The sequence below is a fragment of the Leptosomus discolor genome, chromosome 17 (assembly GCF_034619465.1).
Source record: "Leptosomus discolor isolate bLepDis1 chromosome 17, bLepDis1.hap2, whole genome shotgun sequence".
NCBI classification, from domain to species: Eukaryota; Metazoa; Chordata; class Aves; order Leptosomiformes; family Leptosomidae; genus Leptosomus; species Leptosomus discolor.
In genome coordinates, this window is record NC_141407.1 from 14,044,937 (window position 1) to 14,064,885 (window position 19,949).

At 43.1% G+C, this 19,949-nt stretch overlaps 1 protein-coding gene across 2 annotated transcripts in view; it reads left to right on the top strand.

Annotated features, from left to right (window-relative positions):
- Positions 1 to 564: 564 nt before the first annotated feature.
- Positions 565 to 19,949, top strand: part of CDH4 (cadherin 4) — a 459,703-nt gene continuing 440,318 nt past the window's right edge. The window contains exons 1-2 of one of the 2 annotated variants that reach the window (XM_086474518.1): positions 565 to 624; positions 3,155 to 3,266. In XM_086474518.1, the coding sequence (XP_086330644.1) occupies positions 565 to 624; positions 3,155 to 3,266 (172 nt within the window). Of the gene's footprint in view, positions 625 to 1,552; positions 1,670 to 3,154; positions 3,267 to 19,949 lie in introns of those variants that run through there. The other variant, XM_086474517.1, reaches the window with a different exon arrangement.

Consider the following 19,949-nt stretch of genomic DNA (forward strand, 5'->3'; position numbering starts at 1 on the left):
TGTTCCCCACTGGGTACATCTTTGTGCTAGACGTGTTAGTTTTCCCCTGGATACTACTTTTTCCTCGGTGGATACGCTACTCTTTCCTCAGTGGATACATCTCTCCCCTGGATATGCGTTTTTTTTTTTTTTTTTCCCTGCATACGTTAGTTTTTCGTCTTTGGTCTCTGGACGGGCGAGCTCCGGCTCCCGGAGTTCCCCCCCCCGCCCGCTTTTCCTCCCCGCAGAGCTCCGCAGGGGGCCGAGGGAGGCGGCGATACCACCCCAAACCCCCAACTCCCCCCCGCGGCGGGGCGGCGCCTGTCGCTTTAAGGCGGCGCGTGCCCGCGCGCCGCGGGGCCGGGAGGGGGCGGGGCTTGGCGGCGGCGCGCGGCGCGGCGGGCGCTTCACCTGCAGCCCAGAGCGGGCGCAGAGCGGCGGCGGCGGCGGCGGCGGCGGGAGCGGGGCGGCAGCGACCCCCTGGCCCCGGCACTGCGCAGCGCGGCTCGGGGCGGCCAGCGCACCGCCACCGCCACCGCCACCGCCCCGGCCCGGCGGGAGGGCGGGCGGGCGCCGCTCGGGGCGATGAGGACCGATTCGCGGGTGCTGCTGGTGCTGCTCCTTCCCGTCTGGGGCTCGGCGGCGGTAAGTGGGGCGCCCCGGGCGGGCGGGCGAGCGAGCGAGCGAGCGGTACCCCAGGGCTACGCACCCCGCGGAGGTTCCGCTGCCGCTCCGCGCCCGCCGCCTGCCGGCGCGGCAGCCGCCGCAACTTCGGGGTCGGGGCGCGGAGCTGGTCCGCGCGGCTGGGGTGGGTGCGTGTGCGGGAGCGGGGCCCCCGCCGCAACCTGCCGCCTTCCCCGTTTCTCACTTCTTTTTGTTTGTTTGTTTTTAACCATCCTCGCAGTTTTTAATTATTATTTTTTAGCGCGATCGTTCGCTTTGAATCCGGTGCCTCGGCGGTGCCGGCAAAACTTGCCCTCCGCGGTGCGCGTCGCTGGATAAACTTCGGGGGTAGCGGCGCGTCCCGCCGGCGGCGCCGCTCCGCCCGCGGAGCCCTGCGCGCCCCGGCGGAGCCTCCGCGCTCCAGCGCTGCCCGCTCCGTGCGAGACATCCCTCCTTTGCCGGCGTCGTGGCGGTGCCTTTAACTTTTATTTTTACAAGCCCGTAAACGCGCCGAGCGGGCCTGAACCGTGTTGGGGGCTGATGGTCTGAAAGTTTGGCTTTTTTAGGGGGTCGTGTCCCCCCCCCCCCCCCCCCCCCCCCGCAAATGAAGGGATCGCTGCAGAACATCACCAAATGCCTGAACGCGTGGCTGCTGCGGTGTTACGGTGCGAGCGGGGCGGCTGCTCCGATTCGTGCTGGACTGGCTGCAGGAACAAGAGCCACTTCTCTTTCTGCCCGAATCCCGCGGTGCCAAGTTGAATCTGTGAAGATATCCCGACTCCCCGGGAGGCGGGAGGGTGCGCAGGAGTAGCCCCGGGGCGCTCTCCTCTAGCCAGCTCCCTTCCAATAACGGGGTGATTTCAGATTCGAAGCCGATTTTCTTCAGTCGGAGCCTTTGAAATGTTTCCTAATGGCACCGTCTTGCCAGCGACGGGCAGAGTCCGCAGAGCCGCCGCTTCCTTGCGCTTCCCATGCAGTAGCTGGCATCCGTCTCCCGAGCGTGGTTTTTAGCAGAGAGCGTTGGTTCGCTTTCTGCTTACTAAGCTCATCGGAAAGGACCCTTCGCTCTTCTTCCCTTCTCTCTCTCTCTCTATAAAGCCGCACCGTCCGTGTCCGGGAGTGTTTGGGGAAGCCCTGGGGAGCTGTGCTCCCCTCCCCGGGGAGGCAGGGGTGTGCCTGGAGTTGCACTTTCTCTGGGAAGTGACTCTCCCGGTCCCCTGGCTTCAGCCTGCGCTGCTGGGACCGGAGGTGTCGGAGGTGCAGCCTGCATCGCTAAGTGATGCTCTGGCTAGCCCTGACGACTGTCCGGGAGGGTTAGAAATCCCTTGCCACAGCACTTGTTTGTGCATAAATCACTTGGCACTTGTTGGGTATAAATCACTGGCTTATGTGCTTTCAGTGAGTTGCTTGAAGCTGGGGTCTGAGACCCTCCTTGCTGGGGAACATGTGCCCCATCCCAAGGAGCTTGGACTGCCATTACTGGACTAACCCATCCCTGTGGCAGGGGCTGTTTCCCAGCTGTGCAGTCCAAAGTTGCAGCAGAGCAGCTGAGCGTTTAGCTGGATGCTTCCCCCTGGATCGTAGCAGGTTGTGTGTGAAGCTGTGCTATTCAGTGGCAGTCACTTTTTTGACTGGGCATCCCCTCCATCCCCTCCATCCCCTCCATCCCCTCCATCCCCTCCATCCCCTCCATCCCCTCCATCCCCTCCATCCCCTCCATCCCCTCCATCCCCTCCATCCCCTCCATCCCCTCCATCCCCTCCATCCCCTCCATCCCCTCCATCCCCTCCATCCCCTCCATCCCCTCCATCCCCTCCATCCCCTCCATCCCCTCCATCCCCTCCATCCCCTCCATCCCCTCCATCCCCTCCATCCCCTCCATCCCCTCCATCCCCTCCATCCCCTCCATCCCCTCCATCCCCTCCATCCCCTCCATCCCCTCCATCCCCTCCATCCCCTCCATCCCCTCCCAGTGCTGGGGCAAGTGCAGAGCCTAGAGGGTCGCAGAGGCAGCAGCTGGCAGAGCCTTGGAGGCTGCTGCAGGGTGAAGGGGAAGGAAGGGGACTTTAGGTGGTCACGAGCTCCTGGTGCTGCTGCGAGCTGGGGTGTTTCTGCTTTAGTCCTGGGGCTTGCCCAGCTTCTCAATAGCAAAACTCAGTGATTTGGATGTTGCAACATCAGGCCTTTGCGCGGCTCCAGTGCGAGCACAGCTCGCCTTGATAAATTGCTGCTCTTTGTTTCCTCCCCTCTTCTGACAGTGCCCAGTATCCGAGCCTTCCTACAAACAATGCTCTCTATTGTAGTCAGGCAACTATTTTCTGGCCCATTTTATTTTTGCAGCTACAGTATGGATCCACTCCAACAGATAGGCACTTTAGCATGAGCAATTTCTCCTTGCACACTGCTTTACTGTTCAGGTTTGCCCATGCCTAAACACCTAGTCATGGGGTGCAAAACATTTTCCCAAATGGCAAAAGTCATGGCGTGTGTTTTCCCTGTTTTGTTTTTGCAGGCACACAATGGGGATCTTACAGTTAGACCCACATGCAAGCCTGGCTTTTCAGAAGAAGACTACACAGCATTCATCTCCCAAAACATCATGGAGGGGCAGAAGTTACTCAAAGGTAAGTGGAATAAAAAGCTTAATAGGTTCTGCAATAACTGTATTTTCAGGAGGTGAAAGGAGGCTTAAAGATGCTGGTTTTGATGCTGAAATTGTCTGCAGAATTATGTTTGTAGGAGGATGAAACACTAAGTGGTTTACCTGAGCGCAGTTTTGAATACAGATGAATCATTCCAAGCCCGCTGCTGTCTGCTTCAGGTGCATTGTTTGCCTATAGTATGCAAGGTCATCGCTTCACTTTTAAGTCTCCCACTCCCACCCCGTCTGAAGGAACTCTACATTTGATATTTTAGAAAGTATTTTTATGTATGAAATTCAAAGATCCTTAAATTAATCTCTGCTTTGAAATGCATGATAAAGCAGACGTTGTTGTTGGAAATGTGGTAAACAAGCCTACAGACATTCTGTTCACAAATGTGGCATTCATTTTCATTACTGCCCCACTGACAACATGAAAACACAGGCAAAAAGAAACTACCAATTAGCTTTATAGTAATTGCAGGATTATAACCTCTTTTGTGATTGTAAACTCTAAGACATCTTCGTAATCCAAATAACAATAGATTATCCTGTGTATTGATCTGTCTCCCTTTCAAGTTAAAAATAATTAAACTTTATATTTGCATGATGCAGAAAATCGTTGTTTTACTCCAAGAGAATTTTTGAAGATCAAAATCTGCCCACCCCCCCCTTCCCCTGGCACCCCACTTGAGTTAAATCACTGGTGGATTTGTTGGATGTTACAGCAGTTCTGAAATCAGAGTATATTGTGGAAGTTGGGGAGCGTGTCAGGACTTGGTGCTCCACTCAAGGGTTCATAAACCCTTTGCTACTTTCTGCTGCTTACATTTACTCACATGCATGTATCTCTGCCAGAAAACTGGGATTTCTGTCTTCCTCCAGAGCAAACACCTGCTCTGTTACTTTGATTTTTCTCTAAAGAGAGGGAGAGTTGTCAGTATTCTTTCTGGCTTCAGCCGAATCCAGGACTGGGCATTTTTTTCTCTACATGAGTTGGCAATCAGTTTTGTTTCTGAGCCCAGTTGTCTTAGTTTTGCTGTTCAGGAATTCTCTTGACTGGCCTGGCATCAATTAGTAAACGTTGGGGAGTTTATTTTTAGTTTGAAAGATAACCAAATAGGGATTTGACATAGACAAGCCCAAGAATACAGCAACACACGAAGAAACAAAGTATCAATTGTTTACATATTTAGTAGCAATTTTTCCCAAACCTTAAGGCTTTAAGGGTCAGTCTGTAAACTGAGCAGATTTCGTGCTTTTTAGTTTTGGAAATGATTTGATAAACAATGTCCTCCAAATACTGTAGAAAGTCATGTCATTAATATATTTGCTCAGAGGAGTATTTTTTTGCAGTTTAACGCTTGATAGTGTTGCATGTTTATGTAGGTGGACAATAGGGATGGAGCAGAAGGTCTGTTTAGAAGAGTTAGCTGGCAGTGACTTTGAAGAGAGCACAGTGGCTGTCTTCATTTCAGTTTTAACTTGTAATTTTTAAATATGAAATTATATTTGGATAGGCTGTCAAGTTGATCTGAATGAAAATATATTCCTATTTAATTTTATCCTTTGGGGGACAGTTGTAATTTTACGTTAGCCCTGGCAAACCTGCCTCTGATTTAGGGCCAGACTGGCCCTCGGGATGTTACATATGCATGGACCACTTGTAAGATTCATGTCCTGACAACTTTGTCATGAGTTACACAATTTGTAAGCATTTTGTCAACTGAAGAAGGAAGAAAAAAGTGCAAATGCTGTGTTTGCTAATAAGTGAACGATCATCTTTACACCTCTTAATCTACAGTAAAATACATGCTGCTGTTCATCATAGGAAACAAATGTATCTAATTAATTTGTACAGTAATGGGGGAGAAAATCTGCTGCATAAAATTCTTCTTCATGCTTGTGTTGTTCTTTATATATACTCTAGCATGTAAAATTGGTAGTTTTCCAGTTTAGGTTTAATTTTACTTACTAACACTTGATATGTCTGAAGCATAAAATGTTTATCTCTTTCTTCCATCTGGGTGAAGTATTGTACAATAGTTCAGACCAAAAATGGGTTCAGATTGCTTACATTATCATGTTTGATAGATTGACATATGTACTGTTTCACACCATCTTACCACGCAAAGCTTTGCTGCCAGCTACCACCATCTTATTCATCAGCATTCAGTAATTCATCTTCAGGCCAAATGGGACTGTTTGCCTGAAAAACAAAAAGTAGGTAGGAATTTCATGGAATGGGGGGGGGGGGGGGGGGGGAAGGTATATATAGTTCAGATGGCTCTCGGGGGATTCCAGAGGGCAAACACAAAGTCTTTATGCTGCGGAATCCTCGCTTTGTCCTTGGGAAGGAGACATGGGGAGTCCTGGGACAGTTTTACTGCCTAAAGGGCTGTTCATCAGAGATCAGGTAGTACGTAGCCCTCAGCACAGTGGTGAACTTCAGTGTGCGTTGGGAAGTTTAGATGTTAAACAGTTTGGGGATAAGCTGTGTGGCAGTAAACCCAGCATTTCCCTTTCAAGCTTTGTAACATCCAGCTCTCAAATGTATGCAGCTCTCTGAATATATCAAAATGAAAGTGCTTATAGTATTCTAGATTCGAATCAAGTTAAACAGATAATGACTGCTTAAATTGACTTATTCCAATGGAAATAGCTTAGCCTTAATTTGACAACAAGAGCTTTTACAAAGTCATTGTTTTATTATAAGTATGCCATAAGCTATTAACTGCTACTTTGTGGTTCATCTTATTTGCCTGAGTCAGCTCTCTAACATCCTCAAAACATACAGATTCTAGCAGGAGCTATTTGTTACACAATAATTAACTTGTTTATGATAAATGGATGGGAAAAATGTCATGGCATTTTGTTTTAAGTATAAATGAAAAGCATCTGCATTCCAAAAATTTCACATTAATTAGACTTAAAATAGTTTTCCCCAGTAGTGCCACAAATACCACATACTACACATCACTGCCAACACTGTAGCCTGATGATGGGGTATTAGCTGAGTTGATTTGTTAGGCCAGTGCCTTCCTTAGAAATGTCGCACCTGCATGTCATAACAAAAGTTACTGGGGTGTAATCTGTTATATTTTTTTTTTTGGTCTTTGTTTTTGTTTGCAGGATAATAAACTTAGTCTTGGTCACTGATGCCTGATAATGTTTACAATAGGATCATTAACTATTTTCTTCTGTAGCCGAAGGAAAAGTCTCAAAGCCTGCAGTAGGGCAGAGGACGATTACAACACGGGTATCTTTTTCTCTTTGTTAATTATTAATGTTAACTTAAAATGGTGAGAACATTGGTCCTGAGGGGTGGGGAGCAATGATGTGCAGTCCTGCACTGGAGACAGTTCAGGTCTGACTCAGGGGATCTGATCCCTGAGTATTAACTCAGGTGTATGGGAGCGGTGATGACTAGTGTCCTCTTGGGGAAGGAGAGAAATAAAGAGTAAGATGCTAAAAGTGATATGCAATATGATCTAGGGCTGATACTCTTGATATTTGGTTTATACTCTTTTTCCATTCTTATAAGATTTTTTGAAGATTGTAATTAAAAAAAAAAGACATTTTTCTAAATTAGAAATTCAAGTTTTGTTGGCATGCTGTGAGACCGTGGCAACTGGTAGTGGGTGGAATGACATCATGGTGTTAAATGCATTATTTTTCCAGCCTAGTACCATCACAGTTATAGCAGGTCACCTCTCAGAAATACGGCTAAACAACGTAACTTGTGGCTTTCCCTACAAGCGGCAGACAACGTAAGCAGTTGAGACATACAGCCCCTTTTTTGTTTTTCGGTGCGTCTCTTCATCTGCAGTGATTCATGTTTCTGTTGCCCATCCTAAATAGTGCCTTTACTGATGTAGCAGGATAACTTCACTTGTGTAGGCAGTTACGTTTGGGTAGAAGCGTGTGGAAGCACAGTTTATTTTCATATGGGAAGATGAATAAACTGTGCCAGCATGTTCTGCTTTAAGCAAGTGTATGAAACCAAAGGTAGCCAAGCTTCATGCAAATGTGTAAAAATGTAATTACTTCCATGCTAGGATTTTTACTAGCATTATTTTTGATTGAAACAAATAAATAAAATACATAAAAACTTTACTGAAATACGTATTTTTTTGGTAAGAATTCAGTATAGAGGCCATCTCTTGTAAGTTTTTTAGAGGTGGGATGTTCTTCGTGGTCAAAGCTTTTTATCCTTCTCACTGAGGTTTCAAAACCTCCATCCTATTCAGCCCTTGTCACCTCCAATAGTAAAACTTAGGAAGGCTGCGAATGCTGTTTAGAAAGTATAGAACAGAGAGACCAAAAAAACCCCAGTAGTCCAAATCTTGATGGGATAGCGTAGAAGCGAACATTAAATTAAAAAAAAAAAAAAAAAGAGATGAGGGAGAGAACCTGAGCAAGCCTTTGCAAACTATGTTTGGGTCCGGTTACTAGTAATTTATGTAGTAGTAACTGTAGGGGTAGATACTGTGCCTCCTTTTGGAGGTAGATGTACTGTGTTCTTGTGGTTATGGTAATACAGGAAATTGAATGCAGAGTGTGTTAGTGAAATGTGCTAACAGCTCTACTTGAAAATAATCGTACAGCCCCAAAATACTACTGCATACGTGAAATTTGGCTCCTGCAAAAGCATGAGACAGATCTTTCAGGAGGAATACTAATAGCTTTGCTAAGTGCCCAGAGGGAAAGAGCTTGCTCCTGGGGCAACAAAGGGTAACCTTGCAAGCGAGCGTGTATCTGCGGTGCTGTGTGGCCCCAGTATGTGAATTGGCTAATGGGGACGTTCTGCCTGTCTCTACAGCTGTCTTCCCGCTTTTCCTGGGGCTAGAGTCCAAAAAATACATAGGTGCCCAGCTGCTGTTAATGTTGGTAGGAGTTTGGTTCCTAAACGCTTCTGCAGGTGAAGGTCAGTCCCTGAAGCGTGCTTGGGAGGATGCTCCATCCTGAAGACGTCCCGCCTGCAGCCACATGTGTGCATCCAGTCGTTCCTCCACCTTCTGAGTGCCCTTTGGTGTGTCATATGGGTGCTTTTTTGGAAGTGAAGACCATGAGGAGTGTTGGGATTTGTTCTGGTGTTTGGTGGGGTTTTTGAGCACCTCCTGAGGGTTGTTTGGTCCTCGTAGCAGCTCTGTTGCAGCCTGCTGAAACATCCAGTGCCTTCTCTGAGTGCTCCGTGTTTAAGACAGACAGACTTTTCCACTCATGCTTTCATTATTTTGTGGTCTGTGATTCTGCATGAAAAGCAGTTACTGAAGTTATCATACACGTAATTAGCTTCACAGTTCCCTAATAAAATCTGAAAGTAGGCGGAAGTCCACCGGGAACCCAGAACTCTTTCCCTAACCTTTCTTCATTCCTTGCTTGGAGGAAAAAGAGGCAGACAGACATCAGATTTCTGTGTTAAGCTTGTACATGCACCAGTGAAGCTGCCTTTCAGAAAACACTTCTCCCATTCCACAGGACAACTTCTTTTAACGGCAGTTCCTCTTGATGGGCATGTTGCAAATCAAAACCATAATTTCAATCATGAGTTCCAGAGGAGACCCCAGAAAGAGCTGCTGCAGATTGGGGAACTGCTGATGCATAGTTATTTTTAATGTTATTCTTCAGATCTAACTTCTGCCACAAAAATGATGTTTAAGATGACATTTTTATCTAAATAAAACTGCAGTTAATGAGACCGGAGCAGTCAATAGCACTCTGTAGAGTTAATCCCCTTACACTGTTTAATAACTGTATATATTGCTTTCTAGATCAGAGCTTTGAACCAAATTCCTCAAACCCAAGTAAAATTACTTTTTTCTGCATTCTGGGGAGCTAACTGATTTTTAACTGCTTCTCCAACAACAAACTTGGAGCTTTTTTTTTTTCCACAGGAATTTGTCAGTTAAAGAATTGTGCTGCTTCCAACTAGGCACTCTCAAAAATATTAAAGAAGAAAATGAAACAACAATTTCTGCTGAATAATTTATTCATTTCCTTATTTATGCTTAGGCTTTTAGGAAATAAGCCATGTCTGGAACAGTATCAGTTTGTTATTTATTGTGAAATACCTGTTGTTTTTGAACTCCAAACCCATAATGTTAGGTCTTTTAAGGTTAGAAAAATGTTAATTGTAAAGTCACTTCTGTGTTCAGAAACTGACTGTCACTGACCGAGCTCATGAGCTCTGATCTCACAGAGCAGCTGCTGAAAGCATTCTGGAAATTCTGTTTTGCATGTGTTAAATGAAAATTATTTATTCTAGCAGTGAAATATTTTCTTGCTTAATTTTCGTTGACCTAATGCCAGTTCTCATTGCCTAACTTCATGGATATTTATGTGTAAGCCTCCTCCTGTCTTAATTTCTACTCTGGAAATGAATGTAATGTTTTTCTGAAGGTCGCTTATTCATTGCAAACTAAAGCTGGTGAAGTACTTAATTCAACAGTAGCATGGGCCATGTGCGTAGCTCATGGAATATTTTAGTAATATAATATTCAAGTCTTATTTGAATGGCAAGAAGAGATTAAAACTGCAAGGATAGGATTTCATTGGAAATCTGCTGCTTAATGGTTTTGTTTTTTTTTTTTTTTGTGTCATAGAATGTATATGAGTAACATAGAAAAGAAGGGAGTTTCTGTTTGATTTGAGGTTACTGATATATTCAGAATTGGTGCCATTCCTGTGTAAAACCTACTTTTTTATTTTTAGGCAAATGGAAGTAGTAAGAACTAAGACCAGAAAGCAGTGTTTGAAGAATAAAGACCAATATTTGCCCCTGGGAACTCCAGTTTCGAATGGTTTGACAAGGGTTTGAGACAAACCTATGCCAGTAACTAGAGACTGATTTCTCCAGAAGCCTGATTTTGAGCACTGCAATAAGAGCTTACACTGGCTTGATGGACTCTTATCTGTACCCATTTTCTGTGTATGTAAAATTTTTGTGTACTAGCCAAAGGTTTTGAAGAGCATTTTTGCCTCAAGATTCAATTTTCCTTTTGGTGCTTAAGTGACATCTCCACCCCACCCATATTGTTTTTTTCAGGTAAAGCTTGGAAATGTCCTTGGCCAGCTGTGCCATTAGAGGGTTTACTTACTGCTCAATATACTGTTGTATATTGGTTTTGATATTTTGTTTAAATATTTATTTATTAGTATTTCCTGAAGGAGAGGCTGAGAGAGCTGGGATCGTTTTGCCTGGAGAAGAGAAGTCTCAGGGGGAGACTGTGTCATGATGTATAAATACCTTATGGAAGGGTGTAGAGAGATGGAGCCAGGCTCTTCTCAGTGGTGCGCAGAGAAGGGGCAAGAGGGAATGGGCACAAACTGAAATGCAGGAAGTTCCACTTAAACGAGGGAAGAAACTTTCAGTGCGAGGCTACAAGAGGTTGCTCAGGGAGGTCATGGAGTCTCCATTCTTGGGGATACTCAGAACCCAACTGGATGCAGTCCTGGAGCCAGCTCTGGCTGACCTGGTGCTGAGCAGCTGCTTGGATGAGATACTCTGCAGAGATGCCTTCCAGTCCCTGCTGTGCTGTGATCCTGTGAAACACTTTACAGGTGAATATATGAAAAGGCAGAGTGATGAATTGAGCTTTTCTGCAAATACAGATCAAATAGCTTTAAATAAAAACATTGCAACAGCCTGCAAAAAAACGATCCTTGCAGGGAAATTGTGTTCCTGCAACTTCTTGGAAGCATAACCTCTAAAGAGAGAATAATTGAAACACCAGGGACCAGTATTCTGCTGTTTGCTTCCATTAATGTCCAGATTTAACTTAGGCATAGTTTGTCTCCTGATGTAAAGAAATGTTACACTTAAATTCAAAAAGCTCTTGGTTTCCTCTTTATTTTTAGTAGAATAAAAGGAGAACATATGGAGTTTCTGTTTTCCCAAAATATTTGTCATTAGTGCTGGCTGCTTCGCTTCTTTCAGCAGAATCTTTCATAAGTGAGTTTTCTGCAATATAAAAAATAGTTGAGTTGAACAAGATTTCTTTTTGCCACAGGCTTTGTGATTTCTCTTGCTTATATTCATTGTCCCTAATTTATTTATTAATTTTGAATTGCAGTTGCACAGAGGGAGGCAGAAGTGGCAAATGTTTTGGCATATGGGCTGCACTGTCATTGGAAACAGCGACTTTCAGCAGCTCTCACTGCCCTGTGCCTCATGACCCCAGGCTCCAGCGTCTCTTTGCCAGCCTGTTTAGATTCCTGCTCTCTGCTCCCTTCCAATACAAAATTTTAATTATTTTTTGCTTTGCCGTCGCTACTTTCCTGCCACTGTTCCTCACCACTTGCTAGCATTTTGTAACGGAGAGCCAGTGGCAGTAATTCAGCACTCTGCGAGTTGTGCTGTGCAATAGCTGCTGCTCGGAGGGGTCACATAAGCTACAGCCTATTAACATTGCATGGTAATAGCAGCCACTATGTGGAACGCACAGTGGGAATGTTGGAAGCTCCTCCAAGGACCCTGAAGATATGTATGGGCCACCCATGAAGGAGGAAAAAAAAAAAAAGCCCTTTCTGCTTTGAAATGAGCCAATCTGTGTATTTCATTGATACCCAGAAGCACTGCAATCATTAAGGCTATTACTATGCCTATTATAAATCACAATTTTGTAGCAGTTCATAGGTTTGTCACAAAAATTACTTTTAGTCAAAAATTTTGTTATACTGAGTTTGTCTAGTAGCAATTCCAATCCTTATTAAACAAAATTGTCTTTAAAATAATTATGAATGTAGCCATTACCCAAAGATAAATGGTCAAGATTACAAAAATTGTTCCATATGAAGCTATGTATCGGCTCGCTCTGTTGGTTCGTGCCTAGAGAATCATAAAAGGCAGGTCAGTGAAACGACCACTTGCTGCTTTGCCATGTAGCAGGAAAAGCATATTGGGATTCTTGGTATATGAAGTAAAACCATCAAGAAATGAGCTTGTGAAGATGTTAGAAAAGAAAGAAATGGTTGCACTTGAAAAAGGGAACATTATGACTAGTTTAAATAATAAAATTTAATAACCTCTGTGTTCCTGGTATAGTCAGTGGTGATTAACAGATAACCCTACCTGAGTGTTTAATACCTGCCCTGTAGCTGCTTCTGGCCATACAGGTTTTTTGATAAGTCTCACCGATTTCACCGAGAGCTGTTTGTGATATTACTTGGACCTGCTCATGCTTGTTACCATCTGTTTGTTTGTTTCATGGGCTCATAGAAAAATAGGGCTGGAGGAACTCAAGAGGATGTCTACTGCACACTCCTTCCCCAAGGCATTAGCAGCTCCTTTGTAATGGGTTTGTCCCTGGTGTGGTCTTGAAGATCCAGTCGTAGGGACCACAGCCAATATATTATATTGGTTCCCTTTCCTTGCCTTCCTTTGTGTTTAAGCTGAAGCTCACTTGGTGCAATTTAAACCTGTTGCTATTTGTCTTATTTGTCATAGACACAGAGAACAGTTGTTGCTTTTTTTTTCCCCCAACACAGTTGAAAATGATTTTTTTTTTTTTTTTCAGCTTCCGTAGGCTGAACCACTCATTTGTTCCCTTTCATGTGTCGTGCCTGGGCTCCCTTCTCTGAGCCCTTATCTTTGCTACTAGCTTGGTGCCCCAAGTTGATCTGACTGTGCCAGCCAAGTCTCGCAGTGCTGAACAGACAAGGGGGATTACTTTGCCTGTTTTGCAGGTGATACTCCAGTTGATTTATCTAATGTGATGATTGCTTTTTTTTTTTTCCTTAACAGTATGATACTGTTGACTCATGTTCAGCTTGTGATCCAGTATAACCTCCCACATCGTTTTTTGAAGAACTGCTACCTACCCAGTCATTTTCTATATGTGTAGTTGATTAATTCTGCTGAATCTGGTTAACTTGCTCCTCTATTGAATTACATCTTTCTTTTTTTCATCATCAGCCTGATCTGACTTGTTAGGATTGTTTTGAATTCAAATCTTGACCTCCAACAGAGTTGTAGTTGCATCCTGCTTTCATACCATTTGCAGATCTAACAAACATATGCTGTGTTCCTTTATCTGTTCTGTTAATAAAGGCATCGAACAAAACCAGTTCAGAACAGACGGTTGTAGAGCGCATGTGATGGAGCCTTCTGCTTTGACCATGAACCAATGAAACTTATGCTCTGGGTAAAGTTACTGAAATGAATAGTATTAAAATAGTGGCTGGTGATGTGAGCCCTTTGTGTCTTGACATTGTGTATCTGGGATCTGTAGGATCACAAATCCAAATGTTTCCCTTTGTCAGTACTTTTCTCAGCTTTGGAGAGTTACAAACATTAGGGTCTTTGAATTGTCACCGTTTAGAAACATTCCGGATTCAAAGCCTAGGATGGATTCATGCAAGTTAAGTAAAATGCCATTACTGTTGGAGGGGAAGGACTGCTTCAATTCTCTCTCCAGTATTGGATACAATTTGTAGGGTTTTTTAAAAGCCCCAGCTCAACTGCTGGCCAGCACCAGAGGTCTATTCCAGGCTAAAGGGCATGTTCTTCAGGCTGGCCTTCCCCAAGACTCTCGTGAGGTCTGCTCAGTAGAGGACTTTTTTGTTGAAGGAGTGTTATTAATCCCAACATGAGCTGAAAGAACACGATGAAATTAAAGCTAAAGAAGTAGATGGGAGTGTTGTACCTGTATGTGGAGTATGGATGGGCTCTCTGCTACTCTCCGTGTTTTCACTGTACTGGTGGATTTTGACCTTTGCTGTGTCCCATTTCCCATCCTGTCATCTGTCTAACCTTGTAGCGTGTGGAGAGCAAGGTTTTTGCTCTACGCCAGACAGTTAGGTGTTGCACTGCCTGTTTTTATTGTATCCATATTGTTCTTTCTTCTTCTTCAAGCTTATTACAAGGCCCAGCCTGTACTTAAATATTGCACTGTTTAGGGTTTCTGTTTTAATTTTGCCCATCATGCCTGTGTGGTTTTGGTAACAGAAGAAAGCCAGATGCATGCTGATCTCTGTGTTAGAGGAAGAGACTCCCTCTGCTGATAAGATCTGATTCTGAAGCATGTCACTTCAGGGGGGGAAAAAGAGAGTAGGACTAGTGGATTTCCAGATGGAAATTTATTTATAGAGTATTTTCCTCCCCAGTGAAAGTGCTTCCCTGGGGAATCAGAAAAAGTCATCGTTTCAGGTCCTATATGCCTTGCTACTTGTCTTTCAGGAGCCTAATTATTGCTGTCTGGTTGCTTAGCTCCCTTGAAAACAGAAGGTTTACACAATAACGCATGAAAGGCAACTGTTTTGCTCGTCTCCCGAAGCTTTAAATATTTTTATTTTGTGCCTGAGTTATTTGGGTGATTTATACTTTCACTTACTTATCTTTTCATGGCCTTCTGGACATTTTTCAATTGATTCAATCCCCTGTTTTGCCTTTTGACCCTCTGTAGAGAATAAAGAAATGTGGGTGAATGGCATTAAAAAAAAAAAAAAAAGGATTTTTCATGTTGTTTGGATTTTTTCTTTCCCGTGGAGAGAAGGGAGAGCTTGAGGATGAAGGGAAACACGTACAGTTGCTTGGACAAAGGAGGAACTATAGGTCATGGCAAGATTCGGTGTGTTGAAATCTTCAAGGATGGCAACTATCAAAACGTTTGTATTGCACCCAAAGATTTCCCTATACTGAGTTCAAACTACAAGAGGAGGCCCTCATCAGTAGAAGTTTAATGATCTCTAGATTGCTAAACTCTAGATGCGTGTTCAAATAACTGAATAGTAGATTGATTATCTCTGTGCAAAGTCTACTGAAAGAGATTTTTTTTTTTGTTTGTTTGCCTGGAGTTTGAGGCATAAGAGAAATTGCAAGTTAAAAGGCTGGTTGCTATACCTGATAACAAGCAAGTTACTCTAATTATACTAGATGGCTTTGATACCTCCTGACTAGAAGAATTGCATGTAGAAGGGTTGTGTGGGGCAGTAGGCAGTTAGAAATGCTGGGTTTTCTGTTAGACACAAAATAGAGGTTTAGTCCCATGCTGATCAGTGAATACCTGTTGCACGAGTCTTTGCGGGAATGTCTGCAAGCGGTGAATTAACTGTGGTGTTTTGGCAAAGCTCAGTGCAAACGATGCATTTCACTGGAATGTGTTTTCCTGGTATTTTCAATAAAACAAAGTTTTATTTTTCCCTTTCTGCGGTGAATTGAGGCATAATGTTGGCTGTATCCTGTTAAATAGCAGGAGAACTGAGCAACAGTGGCACAGCTGGTTTTACCTTTATAATAATACAGCAAGTTTCATTGCCTGGGAAGACAAGATGACGAAGCAGAGTTCTGTTAATGCAGCAGTAGTGTCCTTTGGCAATGCAACTGTAAGAGGGAGAGTTTAACATCTGTGGAGTGGGGTTGCTTCTGGGGAAAAAAAAAAAAGAAAATTAAAGTAGGGGTGGGTGGGAAGAAGAGATGTGGAATGCTGAGTGTCTGGAGGCTTGGGTGCCCCACAAAACTGCTGGGCCATGGTTCGTGTTGAGTCTGGACCACTCAGAAGTGTGTATTATGGAGACCTAAAGAGAAGGCAAAATTTCTACAACAGTTTATTAACAGTCTGAGTGCATTGGGTTCGCTTGTGAACAGGCTATCATTACAATATATCTGTCTGCACGTCCAAGAGAAATTTTTGGGGAATCCACACACTGAAACCTACTGTTTTTAGGACAGCTGTCCTGAAACTGGGGTGGGGAGGGGAGAAAATCTCAAGGTTATATACCAAAATCAGTACCGCATGCTCCAAAAAAGTTAGTATTTGGTGAATGTCAATTAAATACTTCCCGAGCTAATAAATAGCTTAGGAGATGTAAAATTTAATACTTCTAAAATTGCAGAAGCCTTTGAAGAACACTTTTAAATCAGACTCATTGGAGGCAGGAGATTTAACAGTGACCTGTTCAGAGGTGAGTACTGAAAAAAGATATGATGGAATGAGGCTACATTTCTTGAATATAGAGGCATTTTGGCTTAAGGTCGTCTTTTCCCTTTGAAACAGTTTATTTTTAAGTTCTTGTGTAGCACATCAGCTGAATTGCACTAGAAACAGTGTCCTGTTTATTTATAAGCCTAATTCTAAGTGTTTCTGAAGGCTCAGCTGGCTTGGGAGTGGGTCACTGTGCCACAGAAATAGCGTGAAGAGCAACTGCATGTGGTTTTTCACATGGCTGTGCCTACAGGTTCTGCTCACTTTCAGTCTTAAAGCATAAATCTGTTGCCTATTTAAGGGTCTGAAGCACCAGGATGACTCTGACTTTCCTTCTGTTCTTTCCCCATCATGGTCACCTATGGGAAACAAATGAAATATGTGCACATTTCTGAGGGCAGTATTAGGCACGCTCTGTCTTGGGCAAGGAGGTTTTTTAATTGTATTATGGATCTTTCTATGAGAGGTGAGCAGATAAGCCACAGGAACTGCTCTGAGGTCACAGAGACGTGATGTAGTAGTTATGAGTTTATTTGGAAATGAGAGGAAACCAACCTTTGCCCCAGTTGGCTTGCTTCCCAATGAGCAGTACCCCCTGTTTTTTCCACTTGCGTGTTTTTTCCTAATCCAAATAGCAGTCAGTTTTTGGCACTTAGAGTTAGGAGAAAAAAATAAAATGAAATAATACATAGCATTTGTTTTGGCCCTAGTCATGACTCATAAATAGGGATGGCATCTGCGTTGATAGTTTTTCATGATACAAAATCAGATTGAACGAACAAAGTTTTCGTTTATTGCTGTTCTTTTGCCACTGTTATATTTAGGGAGCTCTAGTGTAAAGAGTGAAAGTATATACTTATGTATATTACTCATGTAATATAGATCAGAATTTATATACATCTCGTGAATTTTAATTTAGCCACTGTGTCTTTTTAAACTAAAAATGGTTTATTGCCTTTCCCTGAGCTTTACAAAACTGTTTCCAGATCCTTCCCAAATCTTAGTCTGTTGAAGACTTGTGCTGCTGCCAAGTCTACGCCATTCTTCTAATTAAAAGACAAAAAAAAAAAAAAAAAAAAGAGAAGTGAAACTTCCAATGGATGTAAATCCTTATAATCCTGAAATGATGTAAATCAGTGCAACTCCTGAAGCCATTGGAACTATTCTGACTTACATCTACTGAAAATCTGGCACATAATATTCCTGCTGGTCTTTTCTTTTGCCCAATAGTTGCTCTACACAGAGTTGGCACTGCAGACAAAGCGCTCTCTTACTAGCTGATAGAGGGTGGCACGGCTTCCAGCACTGCTGATTCAGCACAGCAGAGGCCATTTTCCTGATTTCTTTGTGAGCTAGATTAAATTACTCTGCAGGCTGGACTGGAGCCACAGGCCATAGTTTTACAGCCTTATAACATGGTATCCTAGCCCATGGCATCTGAGAGGTCTGGCTGTGCGTAAAGCTCTTCTGCTTTGCTGCGAAGAATTTTCAGATTTGGTGATCTGTCCCTTTATAAGGCTAATGCCAGCAGTACTGAAAATATTTTGATTGTCTAATTGAGATACCCCCTCCTTCAATTATCAGAACTCCGTTTTATGGTATCATGGGGATCAGATTAGTATGAAAACTCCACTGTGTGTGTTTATCATGGCAACATTTCTTTAGATTTGCCTTACAGAATTACAGGGTTGTAAATAACGAACCTACGTTTTTAAGTAATATAACACAACAGTAGCACCAGTGAGGTGTCCTGCCTGAGTTCGGGGGGTTGTGCTATTGGAGCTGTTTGAGTGACTTATCAAGACTTTGGGAAATCCATTTCTGTTTGTATCTCGGTATATGGACATTTCTTGTCGATTCTGAGTGGGTTTGGAATTGAACCAAGGGGGTGAAGCAGTGGGATGCACTTTGTGGTGGGCTGTGTCTTGTTCACATCCTACAGAGCTGAGAAGTGGGATGTCTGTGACTACTGTAATGGGCACATGGGTAGAGGAAAAAGCATGTTTTCTGTTCGCTGACAGCTGCTGACTTTGTGTATTTAAAAGGATAGCCTGCTGTACTGTGCTCTCTAGTTGGGCTTCATGATTGCAGCTCATAGCAAAATTGGTCTGGCTTTCTTTGGCCAAGTATGGATGTTGCTCTGATTTACCCTCTCCCTTCCAAAGCTCATGATCCATCCAAAAAGGACTCTGGTGAATGGAGAAAACAACATTGTTAACGAGGAGAAAAAAGGTCAAACGGCTCAGAAAATAAAAGCCATCCTGCTTCCAGCATAGTGAACAATCTAAGTCTATCCTGTCTCAGCCAGGTGTTTGAGTGAAGTTGAGACAAGTCTTAAAGAATTTTCACAGTGAGTTTAGAAGTTTCACACTATCTTTTCTCCCTCGTTGGAGTGTCTAATCACATTGTTTTCTCACTTCAAGGGGCTTGCATTATGTCAGAAAGACATGCACCCCATACATGTGGTTATCTTCAAGTTGCCTTGTTGCTTTTCAGCTTCATCTCTATGGTTTAAAAAAAATAAAAGCACCACCAGACAAAACCTCCTCGTTTTAATACAAAGATGGATGTATTTTTACAATTAAAAAGTATTATGAAATGAGAACACTTTTCAAACAATAATTCCCTGAGTGTGATACAGAGTGAAGTTCACATTGCCAGTTTCAGTGCCAAAACAGAAGTGGGCAGATTAGGAAAGTTGTTTCTGAGTGATTTGTTCTGTTTTCTGAGACCTAGTTCAGTCTCACATCAGGTTGTGTTGCCAAGCAAAGGGTTACGTATTGATTTCTGAATGTATTGTGCTGTTAATCTAAAACTCCTTTCCCCAGTGGAATTTCTATTCAGAAGGCTCTAGACAAGCTCGAGAAAGTTATTTGATTTGAGAAGTTTGAAAGAATAATAGAAGGATTAATGCAGTTGGATTTTCATGAGCTCAGTTTTCTAGATTTTGCATAAATAAGAGCAAGTATACCTCCAAACCCAAGTTAGTAATAATCATAATTATTATGATATAAAGGCAGGCTTCTTCCTCCTGTGTGTATCCATGATGGTTTGGTTCATTGTTTAGGAGGAAAGCAGATTATGGAGATCACTGAACTTTTATTGTCTGAGACTTTGCAATTGCAAAATTTGTTCAGGGGGAAGTTATAAGAACAGTTTTGGTGATACAACAAAATATAAACATTAATGGCTTAGTGCAGCTTTGTGTTTTCTTAGATGTGCACTTTGTTTCTTAGCGATTAGGCCTTTTCTGCTAGTTTTTAAGCTATTAAAATTTGGTGCTAGAAATGCATTGTAATTTCCTAATAAGAGAAATGTCGCAGGGGAATTGCACCATTTATACTGAGGAGCTTTGCCCCTCAGATATATCCAACATCCTTTAAGTGTTTAAGGAAACGAAACCTGTTAAAAGCGCTATGGCAAGAGGGTAGATAGTGCTTTATGGACGTTCTAGTTATGAAAATGTTCCTTGCTTTTTAAAAGAACTGAATACGAGAATAAACAGTCTTTTATTACAATAAAAACCCAGAAAGTACTTCTTGCCTTTGTGTGGACTGGTATTTCTTCATCTGTTGACTATAGTGCAGTATCTAAAGAAGGAGATGGATGAGAAGCCGTTGGTAGCAAAGTGGAAAAAAAAAATTGAGGCATTTTTACCTTTTTGGAACTACAAACCTGTTTTGAAGTCAGTTGCCTTTGACTTCACAGTGTCCATGACTGGTCCAATAATAGGTTTATACTAT